This window comes from Heterobasidion irregulare, assembly GCF_000320585.1.
Source record: "Heterobasidion irregulare TC 32-1 unplaced genomic scaffold scaffold_01, whole genome shotgun sequence".
NCBI classification, from domain to species: Eukaryota; Fungi; Basidiomycota; class Agaricomycetes; order Russulales; family Bondarzewiaceae; genus Heterobasidion; species Heterobasidion irregulare.
Genome location: NW_009258197.1, coordinates 2,914,990 through 2,936,211, shown reverse-complemented (window position 1 = coordinate 2,936,211; position 21,222 = coordinate 2,914,990). Strand labels below are relative to the sequence as shown.

The following is a 21,222-nucleotide window of genomic DNA, read 5'->3' as shown; positions in this document are numbered from 1 at the left end:
CACCGCGGGGACCGCGTCGAGCATGAACCCGCACGTGGCAGCCCACACCGTAGCGCACGTGACAGACGCGACGCGGTCACCCACGTGTGGCGGCGATTCGCGAAGTTACCCCACGCCCATCGCGTTCGAATCACTTTGCCCCTACCTCACCGCTACGTCGACCTCTCCATTGACGGCTATGGCGAGCAAGTCGAAGCCGACAGCCCCCGCCACTCGCGCGTCAACTCGTGCTACCAGATCGTCGTCTCAAACTACCGCACCTTCACCCGCACCAGCAGCCGCGCGTGCCACCCGTACCACAGCCAAGACAGTCCCATCTCGTCCCCCATCTGTACAATCCAATGCCTTGCGAAAGCCCCTTGTTAATAGAGCCAATGCTACTGACATGAAACTCATGGCGAAGAACGCCGCGCCTGCTACCAAAGTTCCTTCTCAGGCTCCCAAAAATGTTACTGTGTTGACCGATGAAGACAGAGAACCAATCAAAGTATGTTTGCGCAACTACACTACTGACGGCCAGATGACTGAGATGCAACTGTCAGGCGTTTTTGCGCATACGCCCCCATTTGAACCAAGATGGCCCAACAACATCGCCCTATCTCGAGCACCTCTCCGATACGTCAGTGCGGATGACTGAACCCAATATTGACCAAGCTTCTGGCGTCGCCCCTCGCCCACGCTTTCGACCATCAGCTGTTTTGCCCTCATCGGTTTATACTTTCTCTCATGTCTTCCCAGCGGCCACTCAGCAGCCTGAGTTCTTCACAAAGACAACTTTGCCCCTGGTTAGAGGTCTACTCGACGGCGAAAATGGATTGCTGTTTGCGTATGGCGTTACAAACTCTGGGAAGACATTCACGATGCAAGGCGGCGCTCGCGAAGGGTCTGCAGGCATTCTTCCTAGGACTCTCGATGTGATCTTCAACAGCATCGAGGGATTGCACAGTGATTCACGCGTATGTCTTCCAAGATCTGTGACTTAGGTATCTTGTCTAAAGGCTCTCAAGTGCTCCCCTCTTCGCCTGCAAGGCGTGGAGTTAGGCGATGTCTCTTCCAAGGTGCACACCCATGCACCATCTTTGGACAACCTGTCTCTTCCAACCAATGAACCTGTCTTAGCTGAGGTTCTTGCTGAGCACCTCGACTCCACTGCGATTCTCGACACAGATATCGACGCAACTGTGCTGAGTGTCGACCGAAACTATGAGTACTCGATTTGGCTATCCTACGCGGAGGTGTACAATGAGAAAATCTACGATCTGTTAGCTGACGTCTCTGAGACCAGTGCCACTCCAACAAGCGCACATCCTCTTCTGCTCACGCGAAAAGCGTTGCCCATCAAGCCTTCCCCTCCACATGATAGCCCTGACGGGCCTCCGGGAACGTCGACAGGGAAATACATTTCTGGGATGAGACAGCTGCGAGTCAACAGTGCGAGCGAAGCGAAACGCTTAGTGAAGCTTGGACAGCTCCATCGGCGAGTGTTCGGAACCCTCGCGAACAGTCAAAGTAGCAGGAGTCACGGAGTCGTCACAATCAAGCTACTCAAGAGGCACCGAGGCGAGAAGGACGTGAGCTGCTCTTCCCCCTTTCCTTCCTCTCTGACACAGAGCGTGACGCTAATGGAATGTGAAGGTACCTTCGTCGTATACCACAGCTCGCCTGACTCTCATTGACCTCGCTGGATCTGAGCGGACCAAGCATACTCAGACGACCGGCGAGCGCCTGAGAGAAGCAGGTAACATTAACAAGTCGCTCATGGTCCTTGGACAGTGCATGGAGGTCATGCGTGCCAATCAGCGACGTGTGGCACAGAGTCTGGCAGCCCCGAGGAACGAACGATCAGATACACGGGACGTCAAGAAGACCCTGGCGGTCGTCCCCTTCAGACACAGTAAATTGACGGAGATCCTCATGGACTACTTCGTCGGAGACGGACGCGCTGTTCGTCGACAGCCTTCTCCCTCGTACTCAACATGCAAGTGCTGACGACCGACGTTATTCTGTAGGTCATGATCGTGAACGTGAACCCGTACGACACCGGTTTCGACGAGAACACGCATGTGATGCGATTTGCTGCCTTGGCGAAGGACGTCTTCACTCCTGCGCCCGCCCAGCGCGTGCCGCCGGTCCAGCGCAAGATCGGTCTGGGTGCGCCACCGCGACCAGGCGTCAGAAACAGCGAGGTCATCCCTCATTACCGCAAAGTGACCATATCTACCGGAGGCCATGATGGGCGCAAGGTCAGCAGAACTGAAGTCCAGGTCGCCGAAAGTGAGACGCTGCTCTCAAGTGTGAATATACCGAGGTGCTGAACACATTTCTTTCAGTGGACGAAGATCCGGGAGACTCTGGAGACGAGTACGAAGATGAGCCTCTAAACCCGCTCGTCGAAGCGCTGTTTGACGAACTCGAGACTCTCCGTATACAGGTTCGTTCACATATTCATTTATCAATCCGAGTTTTTCTTCTTAGCACATGAAACATAGCTGGTCGAATCCGAAATGCGCTGCGTCATTATCGAGGCCGAAACACGCGACGAGGTTATTCGCGAGATGGAAGTGCGCATGGCTGATATGCAGAAGACGTTCGCTCGCAGACTGATGAACGAGGCGAGCTTTCTTCGTTTTTTGATGTAAACGAGAAGGCTCAAATTTTACGTTTTAGGTCGAACAGAACGAAATGAAGACGGACGCGAAAATCGACATGCTTCATCGATCGGGCCTGTTCGGCAAGACGCCCGGCAAGGCAAAGGCTGACATTGAAGACATGCGTGAGGAGCACGACGTGGATATGAGTCTAGTAAGCATATCGTTCATGTCCAACTGTAAATTGAAGTGTTCTAAATTCGGTAACAGACGGCAGACGGTGATGGAATAACTGAGCAGGATCACGACAATCGTGACGAAGACGGAAGCGCGACCGAAGAGAGCTCGACAGAATCAGACTCGCGTTCTCCGCTTGCGAACAAGGTAAAAAGGGACGGAAAGCAAAAAGCGTCTGCCATGCCCTCGGAAATCAGGATTCCAGTGCCGGCAGGACCCCAGCACTTACCCCTGCCCTCGGAGCACTCTGATAGCGAGAGTGCGGACAGCGAGGCCGAGACGGAAAGCAAAGTCTCTGAGAGCGCTGGAGATGATGATTCCGAGGGCGGCGATGTCGATGACGATGACGATGATGATAATGATGAGGAAGACGACGAGGACGATGACGAAAGCTATGTGGACGACGAGACGGAGGCGGAAGAGACCGCACAGCAGACAGAGGATTCTGACGAATCTGAGCCGGAAGCGCCGATGCCTTCACAGCGCGAAAGCATCTCGTCCTCGTCCAGGTCCTCGCGTTCCCTCCATGCGAGCCAAACGTCGAAGCCACTTCCAGTCCCGCCTTCTCTCGTCTTCGAGGACGATGTCAAAGCAGCGCGCAAACAGGCGGAGAGCAAGAAACCTGTGCGCGGTGGTGGCAAGAAGGTATCGCACCTGGCGGACGACCTGAAGGCGCTGGACTTGTCAGGTGGCGCACCATCCTCGTCGGCTCGGACCACTCGAAAGTCTACGCGCGCATCTACGTCGCAGAAGATGGTTCTCGACGAGGAGTATGCTTGGGATCAGGCAGGGCCAGACGATTCAACAGTGATCGTGCCGAACACGCAGGGACCGAAAGGAAAAAAGAGGTAAGCTATCATGTCGGGGGGTTAATTTGACAGGCGCTGACACTGCTGATAGGCAACTGGGGAAGAAGCCTGTGATGACTGAGGAACAGATCGAGTTGGTGGTGGGCCAGGCGGAAAAGGTAGGCAATGGAAAACCCATACGACGGATGGCTAGGGGAAGTAAGTGAGGTTGCTATCTCTCTGGCTATACTTAGGACTTAGGAGGCGCCGGTTGAATGAGCGTGCTAAATTTGAATTTCATGGATCCGGCGATGGCATGGCGCCTAAAGTCTAAAATCGAGCCTGAGGAATATTTGATACCGTTTTCGTCTCCAAGAATGTTGGCACTAGAGTTGACAGCAAACATATAACCGCGACAGACGCCGAGGGATGCTAAGCATGGAAGGGCCTAAAGACTGCTCGTGATGCCGTCTGCATCCACAAATCGTTCAAGAGACGATCTTGTGAGATCTTGTGTGGCGAACAGGGGTAGGTACCTGCGGCCGGGCCGAAACAGTCGGCGGGACTGCCATATATGGGCCGGGCAATGACATCAGTCGTGGCAGGCGTATGGGGCTTGTCAACGGGCGAGTGAACTGCTTTGCTCAGTGTGCTGGCTGTGTCACACACCCTCTTTACCCTCATTACTCTCCCATCTCGCGCCAACTCATCCGCCCCTCTTTCTCACTCTTGTATACTTCTCCCCCTCGCCCATGTCCATGGCGAGCTCTCTTCCTCCTAATGGTGCCGCCTCTCGCGCTCACGACAAGGCGAACGAGATCTTGACGGACGACGCCGCAGCGAAAGCCAACACCACTGTGCACACCTTCGATCCAGATGCGACACCAGAGCAGAAGGCCAGTAGTGCTGGAAAGGGTAGCGCGCAACTCAAGTCCAAAACAGAGCCCTCTCAAGGACAAGTCGGCAATCGAGGTTCGTCGGTGTCCGCTTGATTCTCAAAATATCATCAGGTCTCATAACACACGCTGAGCAGAAGTTGCCATCGACACCGGAAGGACCGATGTTATACCCACCATCACCATCGAGGATATGGACAAGGAGGCCGAAGAAGGCAAGGAAGAGGACACCACTCCCTTTCCTGGCGCCATGCCGTCGCGAGCCGTGGCCGCCATTCCCGATTGGTACAAAGTCGGGTGGCGCGCATTTACCGACCTTGACAAGCCCGATGATCAGGACAAGAAAGATGAACGCATGCTGCATGCCTTCATCTCGGAGCAGTATTACGGCGACTGGTACCACAATGCTGGTATCATCATCTTCGTACGTGTACTCCCACATTTCCTTCCCCGGGCTCCTCACAGATGCCCCAAACGATAGGCCGTGTTTGCTTCACATTTCCTTACACGTTTTCACTTTGGCTGGGGCTGGCTATTGATCATACTCGCAATCTGCAACCAATACTACACCACTTCCATTTCACGCGTCCGACGGCGTGCACGGGACGATATTCAACGCGAGCTTGTCAAGACGCGTCTTGCCTCGGAACACGAGTCCGCCGAATGGCTAAACCACTTCCTCGAGCGTTTCTGGCTCATTTACGAGCCTGTCCTCTCTTCGACCATCGTGGCGTCCGTTGACCAAATCCTTAGCACCAACTGTCCACCATTCCTGGAATCTCTTCGTCTCAGCAGCTTCACTCTGGGCAGCAAGGCGCCACGCATCGACAAAGTGCGCACATTCCCTAAGACGGCGGAAGATATCGTTATGATGGACTGGGGCTTCTCTTTCACTCCCAATGATGATTCAGACATGACTCCCCGTCAGCTGGCCACCAAGAGCAACCCAAAAATTGTACTGACCATTCGGGTCGGTAAGGGTGTCGCGTCCGCAGGCATGCCCGTCTTGGTCGAGAACATGACCTTCAGCGGTCTCATGCGTATCCGCATGAAGCTTATGACTAACTTTCCTCATGTACAAGTCGTTGATCTATCTTTCCTCGAGAAACCTGTGATCGACTATGTCCTGAAACCTATCGGTGGCGAGTCGTTTGGATTCGATGTTGCCAACGTGAGTACAAACGCATACAAATGTGGATTGCCATACATTCATTGCCTTGTTGGATAGATTCCAGGCCTGTCTTCTTTCATCCGCGACATGGTCCATTCTATCCTCGGACCTATGATGTACGACCCCAACTGGTTCACACTCAATTTGGAACAACTGCTTTCGGGCGCTCCTCTGGATACCGCCATCGGCGTAGTCAAAGTGACCATTCATTCCGCGCGCAGTATCAAGGCTAGCAAAATTGGAGGAGGAACGCCGGACCCTTACGTGAGTCTCAACATCAACAACCGGCAAGAGCTCGCGAGGACGAAATACAAGCGCAGCACGTATGTCGCGCGCCATTTTTCTTGGTTTATATATATACGTCTTACGTGAATTGTCAGCCATAACCCCACATGGAACGAGACCAAGTTCCTTCTCGTCACCAACCTTTCGGAGAACCTCTCTCTTGCTGTTTTCGATTACAATGAACACCGCAAGAATACCGAGCTGGGGGCTGCTATGTTCGAATTATCGAAACTCGAGGAAGACGCGACTCAAGAAGATCTCGAAGCCCCTATTCTAAAAGACGGCAAGACTCGGGGTGACCTTCGTTTCGATGTATCCTACTTCCCGGTGTTGAAGCCTGTCACTAATGAGTCCGGCGTTGAAGCGCTGCCTGATTCTAGTGAGTCTTTTGCGATCGAAGGTATTCTAGCCGCTGACCACAGCGACATATCAGATGTGGGGATAGTTCGCCTGGTTCTGCATCAAGCGAAGGACCTAGATACCACGAAATCACATTCTGCCGACATGAACCCATTCGCAAAAGTCTTCCTCGGAAGCTCAAACTCGCCGGTCCATTCGACGCAGAAGGTGAAGCACACCGTCCAGCCCGTCTGGGAGTCCGCTACCGAGTTCTTGTGCACGGACCGCACGTCGTCCGTCATTACCGTCAAGATCATCGACGACCGCGATTTCCTCAAGGACCCCGTCGTCGGCTACACCTCTATCCGTCTGGAAGATCTACTCGCCACGCGCACCGAAGCAGGCAGGGACTGGTGGAGATTGAGCGGTTGCAAGAGTGGCCGGCTGCGCTTGAGCGCGGAATGGAAGCCGCTGAACATGGCAGGAGGCTTGCATGGCGCGGATCAATACACACCCCCTATCGGCGTCGTCCGGCTCTGGCTGCAGAAGGCGACGGACGTCAAGAATGTCGAGGCTGCGCTCGGCGGAAAGGTGAGCTACAGTCTTGTAGATGCAGAGGTTTCAAAGTCTCACCTGTCAAGTTCAAGAGCGACCCATATGTACGCGTCCTCGTCAATAACACGATTCAAGCTAGGACCGAGGTCGTCAATAACAGTGAGTCAAGCATGCGATCATGTACAATATAGTCCTTCTGAGCCTTCGCATAGATCTCAGCCCCGTATGGGATCAAATCATCTATACTCCTGGTAAGCCCGATCCGCGAGTGCAATGACAAGATTATATCATCTCATGACTTTTGAATATTCACTTGCCAGTTCACTCACTGCGAGAGACAATGTTATTGGAGGTTATGGATTACCAACACTTGACAAAAGATCGATCGCTTGGCACTGTCGAACTCAAGGTTGCCGATCTGGCACAGGAGTCCGATGACCCTCGATTCCACTATTCATCGTTGGGAAAGAAGGAGGTTGTGGATCCAATCCGTCTCGATCGCGGTAACTCCTACAAGGGACAGCTGCACTACGTCGCCGAGTTCGTGCCCGCCATCGCTCTCAAGGGTGTCAAGTTTGATACGTCTCCGAATGAGCTGCAAACCGCGATTGAGGGCGGCGGCGGCGAAGAGGATGGTGAAGTCGTGTCGGATGCTGCTTCGTCGATCTCAAGCTCGAGCGAGGAGGCTCAGGCCGTGCCACACGGCGTCACTGCGAGGGCACCCATGGGTGACAGGAGTCACACGAAGGGCGCATCGTCCACGGACACCACTGGTACGAAGGAGACAACCAAGTCGACCGAGCCGCAGAGCCCTATCGTGTCTTCGTCGAGCGTGAAGAACATATCTGAGAACGGGGCGAACGGCAATGGCAATGGGGCGTCAAAGGAGCCTGAGGACAAGGGCGTAGAAATGAGCAGGGAGGAGCTGCTTCGGCAACGTGCGTCATTGTCCATATTATCGTCAGCGCTGAGTTAAGGTCTCGGTCACCATGTGGCGATTGCTCACAGAATCTGGCATCATCATCTTCAACGTCAAGTCTGGTGAGCTGACGAAGAAGGCACGTCTGGAGGTTCTTCTGGACGAGGGCTACTGGCCAGCCTTCAGCACGGCGAAGGCACACGGCCATCGCGCGGCTTGGGAACATGTCGGTGAAGGGTTCCTCAAGGAGCTCGATTTTGGTCGTGTGTGGTTGAGGTTGAACGAGGCTGATGAAGGGGAGAAGGACGACATTGTCGGCGAGTGGAAGGGCGATGCGAAAGCATTCTTGGGACAGACTCTCGTGAGTCTTTCATGAATACTTGGACTATTTCCGGATTTTGTTGATCGTGTTTGTCAGGATGAGCCGGCTAAATTCGCCCTCTTGGATGAAGACGAGAAGGTTGTGGCCACCGTCGAAATTGAAGCACGCTATGTTCCCGTTCCTGTAACCCTGGAAGCTCGGGAAAGTGTCAACAGTAGGTATCTGCTCTATTGGGTGCGGATGGTCGTTGATTCAAATTCATTATAGATCAAGGTCTTTTGCGTGTGGGCTTGCTCGATGGACATGGCATTCGCGGCGTCGACAGAGGAGGTGTGTAATCTTATTGGGCTGCGTCCAAGGAATGCACTCATCTATGTACTAGGCAAATCCGACCCCTTCGCCGTATTCACCCTCAACGGCCAACGGGTCTTTAAATCCCAAACCAAGAAGAAGACACTCACACCCGAATGGTTTGAAGACTTTGTCGTGTCTGTGGTATGTACATCTCTGCCTTGGTCAAACCCTGTCTTGACCATCTATGTAGCCCTCGCGTGTCGGCGCAGACTTCCGGGTGGAGGTGTTTGACTGGAATCAAATTGAGCAAGCAAAATCTTTGGGCTCAGCGTCAATTGCCCTTGACGACCTCGATCCCTTTTCTGGCGTCGAGCGCACTGTGCAATTATCGCACGAAAAGCACGGCGACAAGGGCGAACTGCGGATGTCGCTCCTATTCCAACCGGAAATCATCGCCAAGTCGCGCAAGAACACGTCGACTTTTTCTGCTGCTGGGCGCGCGATGACACAGATCGGCTCAATCCCAGTGGGCGCAGGCAAGGGCGTGTTCCATGGAGTGACCGGGATCTTCAAGCACGACAAGGACGGCGACCTCGAGAACGGCGTTGTGTCTGGATCTCCTAAAGCCACATTGAACCAGGATCTTCCCGGCTCGCAGATGTCGCAGCCGGTTGGTGCGTCGGAACACATGGGCGGCGATGGTGCCGTCTTCCCTGCTATAGGCAAGCCGGACTCTGTTAAGGCCGAACCTGGGACGCTGAGAGTCACAGTCTTGAACGCGAAGGATTTGTTGGCGGGAGGCGACAGTGTGAAGCCATACGCTGTGATCAAGGTCGGAGACAAGGAGCAGAAGACGAAGCACGCGGGAAAGACACTGGCTCCTGAGTGGTAAATATGCCCCCGCTCTACTGATTATCGGCACATACTAAGCGTCTTGTTGTAGGAATGAGTCCCTTATATTTGCTGCTGGCCCTTTCACGCCCAAGCTCTATGCATACATCCATGATCACAAGACGCTTGGGAAAGACAAGCTCTTGGGTGAGGCAGAAGTCGACGTGAGTGGATTTCATAGCTCTCGTCATATTTTGAATCATCCTGACCTCGGGTCGGTAGATCTGGCGGCATATACAACCCGTCGGGACTTCCGCTGCCGATGTGTTTGTCGAATTGCGGGAAGGTCAAGGCCTCCTCCGACTACGGCTGGAGTTCGACGCAGACAGCAGCATTCCTACCGGCCGTCAGTCGACTGTATCATCTATGGAGCGTGGCCCAGCTCTAAGCTCACCGTCACGATTTAGCATAAGGGGACGCAGACCCGGTTCGGACAGGGATGATTGATTATTGGATTAGCGACTCTGCGCCCCTCATTTCTCCCTTCTATTTTAGTCGTACGCCACCACAATCTCTTTTTGAGATCGATTTCTCTTTGAATATAAAATATGGTAGGACCGAGCAGTGACGCCTGCGAAGGGCGTCGCCGTAATGGGGTTTGTCCATAATTTTCGGCGATGTTCTTGTTTACCTCTTTTTCGGCCATGTCATAGCCTCTGTCCTCGGACTTCTAGCTGTATTTCTCTGCATTTTCGTTCTTTGTACTAACAATATATATAATCCCATTTTACTGTTAGCGGCTCACTCGATAGTATAACCCGACCGAGAACCGCCAGCGCTGAATTTGATATGAAATGGAGCCAATATAACGAAGCAACAAAAAATCGTTCTCTTATCCATATGTTATCGGAAGAAACAGATGATGAAGAGATGTTCGTGACCTGCCCGTCGTTGAATCACAATCTAAAGACACGAGTTAGCATACTATTTAAAAGTCTGCAGGATCATGGCTTTACCTCGCTGCGCAGGCCGTGTTTTTCTTGCATACGTGCTTGTATCCCAGGAACATTGTTCTGTTTTACGGCCACAAGGTAGAAACGACCTTGCGGAGATAAAAGCTCCTGAACAATGGGTCTTTGTCCTGAGCTGTGTCCTCAGATATATTTGCTCACGAAAGGACTGACCTCCACCTGCCCAAGCAAACGATCGGTCACTCGCATGCCGTCCTCGCCACCTGCCCACGAGCCTGCAATATCAGCTCGATACTGTGCAATGTCAGCCTCCTCATCGAAAGTTGGTACATAAGGCGGGTTGAAGACTAGAATGTCGATAGAGCGAGCGAGGCGAGATGATAAAGGTTGTGTCAAGTATGCGGTGATAGGGTCGAGCGGGATCTACTAGGTGTCAGATATCACTGAAATATTAGTTTGAACAGGCGAGGACGGGCGAGACAATGACTCACCTTGTTTTGGGTCCCTGTGAGGAGCGTACAGTGAGATGCGTGAGGGTTGATATCGGTGCAGAGATAGACTGTCAAGGCTGCACTGAGTAAAGCTTCGAGAGGAAAAAAATAAGAGGGCGTACGGGCATTTGAAGGACCCAAGATGGTGCCGATAAAACCGGACACACACCCAGAGCCAGATCTGAACGATACATTAGGTGAAGATCCACACAACGAAATGTGAACGATCGTACGAACCCAATTTCAAGGCATATGCGAGGATTGAGGTCTCTCAGAGCCTGTGCATCCTGCTCGAGTGCATCCAGCAGGAGAAATGTATCCTCTCCAATTACAGAGTCTCAGAGAAGCAGTGAGCGGTTTCTTCAGACTATGACATACCTGCCGGTTCGTAAACGTGCTCAAAGTCAAATCTTGTCAGATGAGACGTGTCTGGTGTTGGAATCATAGTTGCATGTCAAGGTGCACAAGCCCTAACCCCATCCATGGGTTGTCTGAACTGAGCGCGCGGGCAGCAAACTTAGTTGGGTTCAGGCCCTCAGGGACACTCGTATCAATGTGTCGATGGAAGCCTCGATCACCGGCAACATCATTACTTTGGGGAGAAGAATAAAGATATATAGATATAGAAAGAGCTGTCGTAAAGGGAAGAAATTCCAGCAATTGTATGATGCGCTACAGATTGAAGAAAATGGTAGCGAACAAATTCCTCAGGTCCGTTCTGATGTGCGCCTACCGTCCCTAGCATCGAAAGCTCTACCTACTATATTGTCCAGAGTATGTCCCTGCGGAAGCCTTGCCTTGAGTATGTATGTCCAAAACCCGGGAGCAGCCCTGATATCATCAGACTTTGACGTCGTCAAAGCGGTACTTCTCAGAATAGAGCGGAACCTCTCCGAGACTAGGCGGCATGCCAGGTCCCGAGTTTTGATACGGATTGTAGGCAGGCGCAGCCTGTGAATCTACCGGTCCATTGATCCACTGTATAGTAGTCAGTAATGATGTTTCATTAGATGGAAACGAATATGCTTACAGATGGGAGGTAGGCGGCCGGGTGGAAGTTTGTAGCCATTTGGTTAGGGGGTAGGGACACCTTCAGTTTCTGCAAAATTCACACGTTAGCCCGAGGTTCTCTTGAGCAAGTCTGCAACCAGATTCGTTGACGTACAGTGCTCATCGTGAACACACCCGGCATGCTGACTGTCCACTTCGGTATGAATGCGCTGGGGCCTTTCATGCGCAGATCATCATCGGCCCAGCGTTTGACCAGCGCATTCGCACGACTTTGACCATTATACTTCCAGATGAAGAGAGGAATGTAGAAGAAGAGCATGATTCCAATGAAAACAGCGAATGAGATCGCACGAGCCTGGAAGAATGGTCCTTCACGATCGCCTGGGCGGCGGTGGTCCTTGGACATAGCGCGAAAGATGACGGGATAGACGGCCGTTGGAACCACGATGGAGGCGCTGGGGAGAGAAGGAGGTTGAGATGTTTTTGGACAGTGCGACCATTACTATGAACTCACAAGAAAGCGGCTAACATCCAGCAACCTTCGAAGACAGGATAAGAATACCGAGAGGCGAGGTTTGTCAGATTGGGGATACGGGTAGCCCAAGCATCCGGAGAGACCTAGGGGGAATGAGGTGATGGGCTAAGGAAAGATGATAAGATGCTTACATGGCCATGAAGCTCGTAAGGCAACACGGGGGGCGGTTGCTTGCGAGAAAGATACTGAACAACATGTCAGGGAAGCTAAAATACCGAATGCGAGCGTCTCTCACCAGGAGGATGTCGGAAGGCGTCCTCTGGGGCTGCGAAGTGGTGTACATGCTGGCCATTTCGAGAGAACTCCGGAAAGCAGCTTAGAAGACGACGTAGGAAGCAATTACAAGGAATAATGAACAACGACCAGGTTGCGACGGAAGGCTGAAAGAAAGCTAATTCGAGCCTGTCGAGAAGCAGCTACAGAGACCTGTCTGTGTAGAAAAGAAGGGAGAAAAGGAGGAGTAAACTGGCACAAAGGACAGTAGCAGGAATCAAATCTTGAACTGAGCAACCGTCTCCATCGGCGGGTACGGTCGGTACGGCGCCGACATCGCCCCGTCGGTTGGTATTGGGGCCCCGCGAACATCTCCAATCTCCTGGCGCAGACTTGACAGCAACTTTCGACCGATTGAGAGCGATCGCGTGAATGGAAATAATCGCATAGGTCACGCAGTGGTATTCTGCCTTGTACTTAAGTCTGTAATCACTCGATGAAAAGATGAATAAATCAAGAAGATATTCAACAATTGATTTAGTGAGCTGGATACATGGAAGAGTATAAAGCTACTCAATGCTGACAGACAACGCAATGGATACAGGATACGGTAAACAGGATACAGAGACGAAGGAGTATACAAATCGATTTGCACAACATAAAGCAGTCTGAGCTCGTCCTAACAGACACTGTCCACGAATAGGATTTACAAGACACAAAACTCTGCCATGGTCGTTCGGCAGAGGCAGTCTGTTTCTCGATGGAAACGCGAAGGGGAAAACAAGAGCAAAGGAGGAGGGGGAACAGGGAAAAAAAGGTTAGCATGGAATACTAGAGCGTCGAAGTAAGATGCAGGTGTAGTCTACAAAGTAGGTCAGCACTCGAAACAACATCTAGAATGATCATTCACCGACCTTGATTCGGTATTCACGAGTATCCCATGTCTTCTGACTCTCGTCTACGATGGCATCTGAAGCTCCGGCCAGAACCAGGCACCACCCTAAAAGAAAGAAGAAAACACTTCGGGTCGACATATCAACCAATTAGAACTGACGAGCAACGGAGTGTCAGCTATCGCTCGTAGGGCGGAAAAGCAGTGCGGCTTACCTCGAACTCGACATAGAGGCACAACCCATGCCAATTACCCCCGTCCGTGACAACGTCCAACCGGCCAGAGCCAGACGATATCACCGAAAAGGGCAGAGACCAGTTCGTGATCCTATCACCTTGAATACTTTACCCCAGAATTTCCATGTGTGCATAAAAATAAAAAAGAGAGAGAATGAGAGAAATGAGAGAATGAGAGAAATGAGATAGATGAGAGAAAGAAAGAAATGAGTGAAGAGAGAACGAGAGAAATAAAGAAAAGGAATAAATGATAAGAAAAGAGAAAGAAAAAAGAGAGCGAAAGAAAGAATCGAGAGAATGAGAGAAAGAGAAGACAGAGAAGACAGAGAGAGACAGAGAGAGAGAGACAGAGAGAGAGACAGAAAGACACAGAGAGAGAGAGACAGAGACAGAGAGACAGAGAGACAGAGAGACAGAGACAGAGACAGAATAAGAACGAGAGAAAGAGAGAGAGAGAGAGAGAGAGAGAGAGAGAGAGAGAGAGAGAGAGAGAGAACGAGAACGAGAATGAGAGAGAGGGAATAAGAACGAGAATGAGAGGGGTAACGAGAATGAGAATGAGAATGAGAATGAGAATGAGAATGAGAATGAGAATGAGAATGAGAATGAGAATGAGAATGAGAATGAGAATGAGAATGAGAATGAGAATGAGAATGAGAATGAGAATGAGAATGAGAATGAGAGTGAGATAACGAGAACGAGAAAGAGAAAGAGAGATAACGAGAACGAGAGAAAGAGAAAGAGAACGAGAACGAGAACGAGAACGAGAGAGAGAAAAAAATAGAGAGAACGAGAACGAGAACGAGAACAAGAGAGAAAAAAGAGAGAGACAGGCATACCTGCGCCCAGTCGTTCCCAGAAAACTGCCAATACCTACCTCGACGTCCCGAAAGGCTCAGAACCCTCACACAGTCAACCGAGCTCCCGTCTCGATCAGGATCCCGACCTCCACATGCTCAGAAACCCCTCCCCAAGACGTCCCCCAAGCGCCTCCTCAGAAGTAGGAGTAAAACGGACCGCGTTCGGCCTCGAGCGTCTGGAACGCGGACAGCTGCGGCATCATCCACTCCTCGTCCGGAACGGGAGTGTAGGTTTCCCAGTCGTAGAACGATGGACCCTCTAGGTCGAAATTGCACTCGTCCTCCTGGGGCTGGAAACAGACCTTCGCCACCTTGTTTGCCGCCTCTGCGTCTTCCACAGGCTTCTCCGCGTTCTCCACGGTCTCCTCCAGGTCTTCCATGCGCTGCTCCTCTTCATCCTGCTCCTCCCCAGCCGTCACGAGCAGTTCCACCTCGAGCTCCTCAATCTCGTCCTCCGAAAGCGACGCATCCGCACAGTCTGGCATCTCCCCCCTCTGCAGCGCGCGCGGCGTCGAGTCTCCTTCGTCGCTCCACTCGTCCTCCTCGATGCTGCGGACCAACATGTTCTGCACCTCGAACTCGTCGTGCTGGTCCTCTGAGAGCAGCGCGGACTCTTCGATGACCAACGGGAATCTCACGTTCCGGCGCGCAGACCAGGCTTCACTATCGGTTGGGATGCTGGCTCCTTCCTGCGGCAGTGGCTCCTGTCGCGCGTCCTCCAAGCTATGACTGGCGCTCCAGAACGTAAGGTCCACCTCTGGCTCTGGCTCCTCTTCCTCTTCAGCAACAGGACCGGGGGCACCGTCCTCGAGAAGCCACTCGCGCCGCGCATCCTCCAGGCTCAGGCTGCAGCTCCAGAACGTCAGGTCCACCTCAAACGCATCGTCCGCGTCCTCCGCGTCCTCTTCGACGGTCAGCATGCCCTCCACCTCCATGGCGTCGCGCGCGTCTTCGGCAGCCGTAGGGTCTACCTCCATATCGCACCCTCCGTCCTCTTTGACGACCTGCGCGACATCGACCTCCATGGCATCGAGCCCCGCATCGACGACGGGGGTCTGGGCCTCCTCCCCCCGCGCATCGCCGAGACTGCAGCTCGCGCTCCAACCCGACATGCCGACGTCCTCGACGGGGATCCCCAGCTCCTCGCGAGCCTCCTCCGCGAGAACGGGAGACGCGCGCGCCGCTTCTGCGCGCTGCAGGGCGATCGAGGCCAGCACGAAGCGCGGCGTGATCTTCACCGGCGCGGGCCTGTAAGTGGGGGTCGCGGGCACGGGGGGGCGCGGGCCAGGGCGCGGAACGGCCATGGGGGGGACGAGGCCCGGGAGCCTGCAGAGGGCCTGCGCGCGCGCATGCACGACGCGGCGGCGGAGCGCCCTATCGGCCCTGACGAGCGCGCGCATCGCGGTGCCGGGGTCGGCGAGCGCGAAGCCGGCGAGGCACCACGGGTCGGTGGGGTGGAAGATCTCGGCGGGCGCGTGGGCGGCGCCGTGCTCGCGGATAACGAGGCGCTGCGTGTCGGTGGAGAGGCGGAGGAGGAAGGTGCGCCCCTCGAGCTGGACGGAGTCTGTGATGGCGGGCTTGGTGGAGTGCGGGTGGAGAGAGAGGGAGGAGGACCACGGGGAGCGCCCGGCGCGGTCCTCGAGGTCGGTGTTCTGGAGCATTGAGAAGGGAACGCGGTAGGAGAAGGAGGATAACATGGTGATGGATGATAGAGTGTGAAGATAGTGTGAAGATAGAAGGTTTGGAGTTGTGTAGAAGAGCTCGGGGAGCAAGTAAGAGATGGTACGAAAGAACGTCTCTTGAGAGGAATTAGGCGACCAGGGCAGGGTTATATGGATGACCTACAGATTCAGACCAGGTCAGTCAGGAATAAAAGTCAGCAAGGGAGTCGAAGACGGCCAGATAGAAGTCACGGCTGTCTGGGCGTTTTCGAAAAGTATCAGCGTGAAGACAAAACAGCGGACTGGTTCTATTGAGCTGCTTTACAGCGAGTGTAAGAAAACAGTTTGGCTTAAGACCTCGTAAAAATAGACCCCAGCTGAGAAATTTTACTATTTAAATGCAAAGATATCGACATCTCTAGTCGCAGCTGCAAAGTCGGCAGTCAAGGGGTGCAAGGCTGCTGGTCGAAACTTTGATAGCTGCTAGGCCAGCACGAAACTCGAGCACCAGAGCATCTCCAAGCTAACTTGATGCCTCTTGATGCTGTGAGTGTAGGAAGGCGCAAACGAAGAAAGCTGAGAAGGAACAATGACGGAGGAAACAGACAAGCGCCCGTAGACGTCACGGAAGGCTCGGCACCTCTCGGCACTGGCTTGCAAGCCGGTGACTGCCACAGTGGAACAATCTCCTTGTCTCTCTCGACAAATCACTCTACTAACACCTGTACCACACACGGTCTCCAGACCGATCCCAACGCCCCCTTTCTCACAACTTCTTTTGATTCTGTTTCTACAACTAGTGACGCTGGCTCATCTGACCGCCCATCATGAGTAGCCCGTCCTCTTTGCGGGACCTCTACGGCACCTCATCGACCCCATGGACGTTTGTGCCCCCGCCCAGCCCAAACGGATCCTCTTCAGCGCCTCCCGCGGCCCCAAGCGTCTCCGCGCCGTCCTACACCTTCTCCTCGCGGCCCGCGCCGAACTCCATCTTCGAGCTCTCGCCGGGGCTCACGGAGCCGGGCGGTGCAGACGTGGTGCTGCTCCTCAAGACGCTCGTGGCGAGCACGGTCCTGCAGTACGCGACGACGGCGATCGCGATGCCGTGGGAGGTCGGCAAGTGCTTGCTGCAGGTGCAGTGGGTCCCGCGCGACGCGGGCGACGAGCCCCCTGAGGAGGACGCTGCCGCTGCCGCCGCCGCCGAGGAAGAGGTGCGTCCGCCCGCGTGCTGCGTGCTGCGCGTCGGGACGTGCATGGCTGACGGCGCTCTGCAGCTCAGCGACGAGTCGGGCGAGGACTCGGAGTCGTATTTCGCGGATCCTGGCAGCTCGGCGCGGTATCCTGCCCAGCGCCCGGCGGACGAGCAAGGGTACGTGATACGCAGGAGCCTGCTCGAGGAGAGCACGCAGCCGGAATACATCATTCCGCTCGGCAGCGCGGACGGCGTGTGGGGCATGATCAAGCGGGTGGGACGGTTTCGCAGCGAGGGATGGCTCGCGCTGTGGAAAGGTGCGCGGGGCGCGGACATGCAGATCGCGCGGCTGACAGCGATGCGAAACCGCACACAGGACTACTGACAGCATGCATCGCCGAATTCCTCTCGTCGACGCTGCAGCCGCTCATCCACGGTGCTCTCGAAGCGACGTTCGCACCCGCGTCGGCGTCGCCGTACGCCTTCCCCAGCCAGACGTCCTCGCTGCTGCTCCCCGTCGCGTCGCAGATGATCACGGGCTTCCTCCTCTCCCCGCTGGACCTGGTGCGCACGCGGCTGATCGTGCAGTCGTTCACGCAGCGGCACCGGACGTACAGCGGGCCGCTGGACGCGCTGCAAAAAATTGCGCAGGACGAGGGCGGGCTGCGCGGGATGTACCTGCACCCGCACCTACTCGTGCCGGCGCTGCTCGACAGCGCGCTGCGGCCGCTGATCGCGATCGCGCTGCCGCCGATCCTGGCGGCGCGGGTGTTCGGTAGCGCGGCGATCTCGGCGGACACGCACCCGGTGACGTGGGGCATGGTGGAGCTGGCGAGCAGCTGCGTGGGGCTGCTGGTGAGCATGCCGTTCGAGACGGTGCGGCGGCGGCTGCAGGTGCAGCCGCGGGGGCGGGCGGTGCGGATGCGGACGTGCGTGGAGACGCGGCCGGCGCCGTACAACGGGGTGGTGGACGCGCTTTGGCACATTGTGACGGAGGAGCGGTCTGACCTGCCGATCGAGCGGCGGCGGGGGGCGAGGCGGCGGGACAAGGGCAAGAGAAGGGAGAGCGGGGTGGAGGAGCGAGGGCGGGAGGAGGTTGGAGAGGGGGGCTGGTGGAGAAGCACTGGGCTGGGGCAGCTGTACCACGGGTTCGGGCTGAGGGTCGGTGCGAGTGCGATCATGGTGGTCCTGACGGTGTTGAGCGGGGGAGACGAGGGAGAAGCGGGGTGGGCTGAATTATAGGACGTGATACATATTACTTGGCAGGTAGCTCCGAATGCCGACGATTGTCTCTCCTGGCGGCACTGCAAAAATATGAGGCGCTACCAGGGCTCGAACCTGGGTTCCAGGAACAGAAGGGGGGTCAGAATCCTGAGTGATAACCACTACACTATAGCGCCGTGCGGGGTGGGACGCGGCGGGTGACTCGTAGTGCGGGGGTGGCGGTCGCGGATGCAGACCAGAGTCGACGCAGCTGCGAGACGGACTGCGAGCACGATGTCGACCACCGACAGCATCCCCCCGCACGCGTCGCCCGCAAGTGACCCAAAGTCCATCACAGGCCTCCTCTCCCGCGCTCTCCGCCGCATCCGCTCCACGCCCCCCAGGATCATCGCATCCCCCGCGACCCGTCCGTCTCTCGCTCCTCCCACCCAGCCGTTCGTTCGCTCACCCTCACCCTCTCTCTAGAGCCTCGCCGCGCAGCCGTCGCCCTCATCCTCCGCGTCGTGCCCCCGCCCAATGTGCCCCTCCCGCCCTCCCCGCCGCCCGCGCCCCCCTCTCTCACCGACTTTTTCGACCTCGACTGGGTAAAACACCCCGCCGCCCGCCCCGAGATCCTCTTCCTCCGCCGCGCAAAGGCAGACGCCTCCGAGGCCCACGCCAACACCCGCGACGCCCACGTCGCTTTTCCCGGCGGCAGGATGGAGGAGGGCGACGAGGGCGGCCTCTACACCGGTGAGCGCGCTCCCACTCGCCCACTGTCCGCCGTTTTGGTCTCACCCCTCTCCCGCGCCCTCGTGCAGCCATGCGCCAGACCTGGGAGGAGATTGGCCTCGATTTGGCAGAGGCCGACTACACCTGCATCGGCCAGCTCGACGACCGCGAGATCACCACCTCGCTCGGCAAGCGCCTTCTCATGATCCTCTCTCCCTACGGTGCGCCCGTCTCGTCCGCCTGTCCTGTCCGCCTCACGTGCTCACACGCCTCCCCACAGTCTTCCTGCAGCTCACCCCCACGGACCCGTCCACGGACCCGACCCCTGAGACGTCCCTGCACTGGATCCCGCTCACCGCCCTCTTCCCGTCCCCGACGTCCGTCATCGGGCCCTGCCCCGGCCCGCTCTGGTCCACCGTGACCGTCGACGCCGCCTCGCGCCTCGCCCCGCGCCACTCCACCGCCCTCCGCCTCCTCATGCGCGCCCTCGTCGGCAGCATGCAGTTCCCCGCCCTCGTCCTCGCGCCCCCCGCCGCCCCCATCGACCCCGACGCCAGCCCCGAAAAAGAGCCCCTCCCGCGCGGCTCGCTCGAAGTCGAGTCTGGCACCGCCCTCCTCCCCCACCGCGCCGCCCTCCACCGCCACCCGCACCACCCGCAGGCCCTCAAGCTCTGGGGCCTCTCGCTCGGCATGACCCTCGACCTCCTCGCCTACATGGCCCCCGCCCCCGGCGCCCCGCTCACCCCGTGGGACGCCGACGCCCTCATGGGCGTCTCGGGGCTCCCGCTCGGCGCGGACGAGGACATCGACTACGACGTCTGGAGCGCGAGCGGCAACGGCACCGGCGCCGACGCGGGCGGGATGCGCCGCCGCAAGTCGGGCAGGGGCGGCCGCCGCGGACGTGGGCGCATCAACGCGCCGCCGAGCTTGACCGCCGTGTTCCCGCGCTTCTCGTACCCGGACGTGAACTTCTGGATCTGGTGCGTCCCATTCTTTCTCGTGCGCGCGCGCGCGCGTTGTCTGGACGGTCGACTAACGCATCTGTTTTCGTTTTGCGTGCGCTAGGGTGTTCGGGAAGCGCTACCGCGAGGTGATCCGTGGATGGGAGACCTCCGTGCGCGCAGGCGGCACGAACGACAGACGGTACGTGTGCGCCGCTCCTCTGCCTCTCCGTCTCGATCTCACGCCCTGCGTTTTTCTTTCTGTCTCTCTTTCCTGCTTCGCCCGCTCGCCCCGGCGCGCAGGATAAACTGGACGGGTGCCGCACTGACGACGTTCTACGCCGCCGTGCGCAAGGCGCTCATCGTCGTGCTCGTGCTCCGCGCCATCGGCGTGCTCGTGAGCGTCACCGTCGGCCTCTGGTGGGCGTTCCGCTGAGACGCTCGCCGCGGCGCAAAAGCTGGCGCGCCGCCTTCCCTCCACACTCCGGCGCACCCCCGTTCACGAAGGCGGAGACGGAGACAGCCGCGATCTCGCTCCAAGTTTTCATTCCATTTCATTCTTCTTTCGTCCACATATTTTCCTGTCGGTACCGCACACTCTTCTTCGAACACGCCCGCGACGACCCCTCTCCCTCTCCTTTTCTCTCTTTTCATCTCCTTGCGGCTCTTCGCGTCGCGTGGCACGCATACGATTCTCAGCGCGAGCGGCAGCGACTCGCCCGTCTTTTTTTTTTCTTTCGCTTTTCTCTCACTTTTCTTCCCCTCGTCACGACGACGGCGCCGCGCGCGGCCCGCGATGGACACGAACTCTTGTGTTGACTCTCTCTACGCGCCACGTACGTACTGTCCATCCTGTTCACGCTACCCTCACACCCCACCTCACACACACATGCCTGTCGTCCTATCTCTGTCCTACCTTGTCCTATCCTGTCTTGTTCCTGTCCCTTTCCCTGTCCCTGTCCCTGTCCCTGTCCTTGTCCTCTCTAGCCACATGCGGATTCTCCCAAAGCTTTTCGTCCCGTCTCGACCGTGCGCCCGTATTACTACTCACTGTAAGCA

At 56.1% G+C, this 21,222-nt stretch overlaps 7 protein-coding genes across 7 annotated transcripts; 4 read left to right on the top strand and 3 right to left on the bottom strand.

Moving 5' to 3' along the window:
* Positions 1 to 178: 178 nt before the first annotated feature.
* HETIRDRAFT_305254 (uncharacterized protein) lies at positions 179 to 3,677 on the top strand (the record flags this gene model as incomplete). Its single annotated transcript, XM_009543183.1, has 8 exons — positions 179 to 487; positions 543 to 956; positions 1,008 to 1,571; positions 1,636 to 1,944; positions 2,010 to 2,274; positions 2,331 to 2,461; positions 2,490 to 2,635; positions 3,086 to 3,677. 8 exons carry the CDS (start codon positions 179 to 181, stop codon positions 3,675 to 3,677), a joined length of 2,730 nt encoding a protein of 909 aa, XP_009541478.1.
* A 694-nt stretch (positions 3,678 to 4,371) lies between these two features.
* Positions 4,372 to 10,033, top strand: HETIRDRAFT_59741 (lipid binding protein; the record flags this gene model as incomplete). The annotated part of the gene is made up of 18 exons (XM_009542122.1): positions 4,372 to 4,528; positions 4,644 to 4,933; positions 4,991 to 5,680; positions 5,738 to 6,003; positions 6,061 to 6,344; positions 6,399 to 6,895; positions 6,952 to 7,018; positions 7,072 to 7,110; positions 7,180 to 7,691; positions 7,746 to 7,797; positions 7,868 to 8,139; positions 8,197 to 8,314; positions 8,368 to 8,430; positions 8,483 to 8,595; positions 8,645 to 9,282; positions 9,338 to 9,449; positions 9,508 to 9,631; positions 9,693 to 10,033. 18 exons carry the CDS (start codon positions 4,372 to 4,374, stop codon positions 9,695 to 9,697), a joined length of 4,299 nt encoding a protein of 1,432 aa, XP_009540417.1. The 3' UTR covers positions 9,698 to 10,033.
* Positions 10,034 to 10,128: 95 nt separating this feature from the next.
* HETIRDRAFT_306115 (uncharacterized protein) lies at positions 10,129 to 11,132 on the bottom strand (the record flags this gene model as incomplete). Its single annotated transcript, XM_009543182.1, has 7 exons — positions 10,129 to 10,188; positions 10,242 to 10,346; positions 10,410 to 10,619; positions 10,688 to 10,755; positions 10,810 to 10,868; positions 10,925 to 11,009; positions 11,066 to 11,132. 7 exons carry the CDS (start codon positions 11,130 to 11,132, stop codon positions 10,129 to 10,131), a joined length of 654 nt encoding a protein of 217 aa, XP_009541477.1.
* A 395-nt stretch (positions 11,133 to 11,527) lies between these two features.
* On the bottom strand, positions 11,528 to 12,525 carry HETIRDRAFT_413902 (uncharacterized protein; the record flags this gene model as incomplete). The annotated part of the gene is made up of 6 exons (XM_009543181.1): positions 11,528 to 11,665; positions 11,718 to 11,786; positions 11,853 to 12,153; positions 12,213 to 12,316; positions 12,365 to 12,418; positions 12,469 to 12,525. The coding sequence occupies 6 exons, from the start codon at positions 12,523 to 12,525 to the stop codon at positions 11,528 to 11,530; spliced, it is 723 nt and encodes a 240-aa protein (XP_009541476.1).
* A 2,043-nt stretch (positions 12,526 to 14,568) lies between these two features.
* HETIRDRAFT_448074 (uncharacterized protein) lies at positions 14,569 to 16,131 on the bottom strand (the record flags this gene model as incomplete). The annotated part of the gene is made up of 1 exon (XM_009543180.1): positions 14,569 to 16,131. The coding sequence occupies one exon, from the start codon at positions 16,129 to 16,131 to the stop codon at positions 14,569 to 14,571; it is 1,563 nt and encodes a 520-aa protein (XP_009541475.1).
* Positions 16,132 to 16,922: 791 nt separating this feature from the next.
* HETIRDRAFT_121920 (mitochondrial carrier protein) lies at positions 16,923 to 18,529 on the top strand (the record flags this gene model as incomplete). The annotated part of the gene is made up of 3 exons (XM_009543179.1): positions 16,923 to 17,306; positions 17,391 to 17,604; positions 17,664 to 18,529. 3 exons carry the CDS (start codon positions 16,923 to 16,925, stop codon positions 18,527 to 18,529), a joined length of 1,464 nt encoding a protein of 487 aa, XP_009541474.1.
* A 255-nt stretch (positions 18,530 to 18,784) lies between these two features.
* HETIRDRAFT_307211 (uncharacterized protein) lies at positions 18,785 to 20,599 on the top strand (the record flags this gene model as incomplete). Its single annotated transcript, XM_009543178.1, has 8 exons — positions 18,785 to 18,917; positions 18,977 to 19,243; positions 19,312 to 19,443; positions 19,503 to 19,816; positions 19,883 to 20,038; positions 20,099 to 20,202; positions 20,288 to 20,365; positions 20,467 to 20,599. 8 exons carry the CDS (start codon positions 18,785 to 18,787, stop codon positions 20,597 to 20,599), a joined length of 1,317 nt encoding a protein of 438 aa, XP_009541473.1.
* Positions 20,600 to 21,222: the final 623 nt, after the last annotated feature.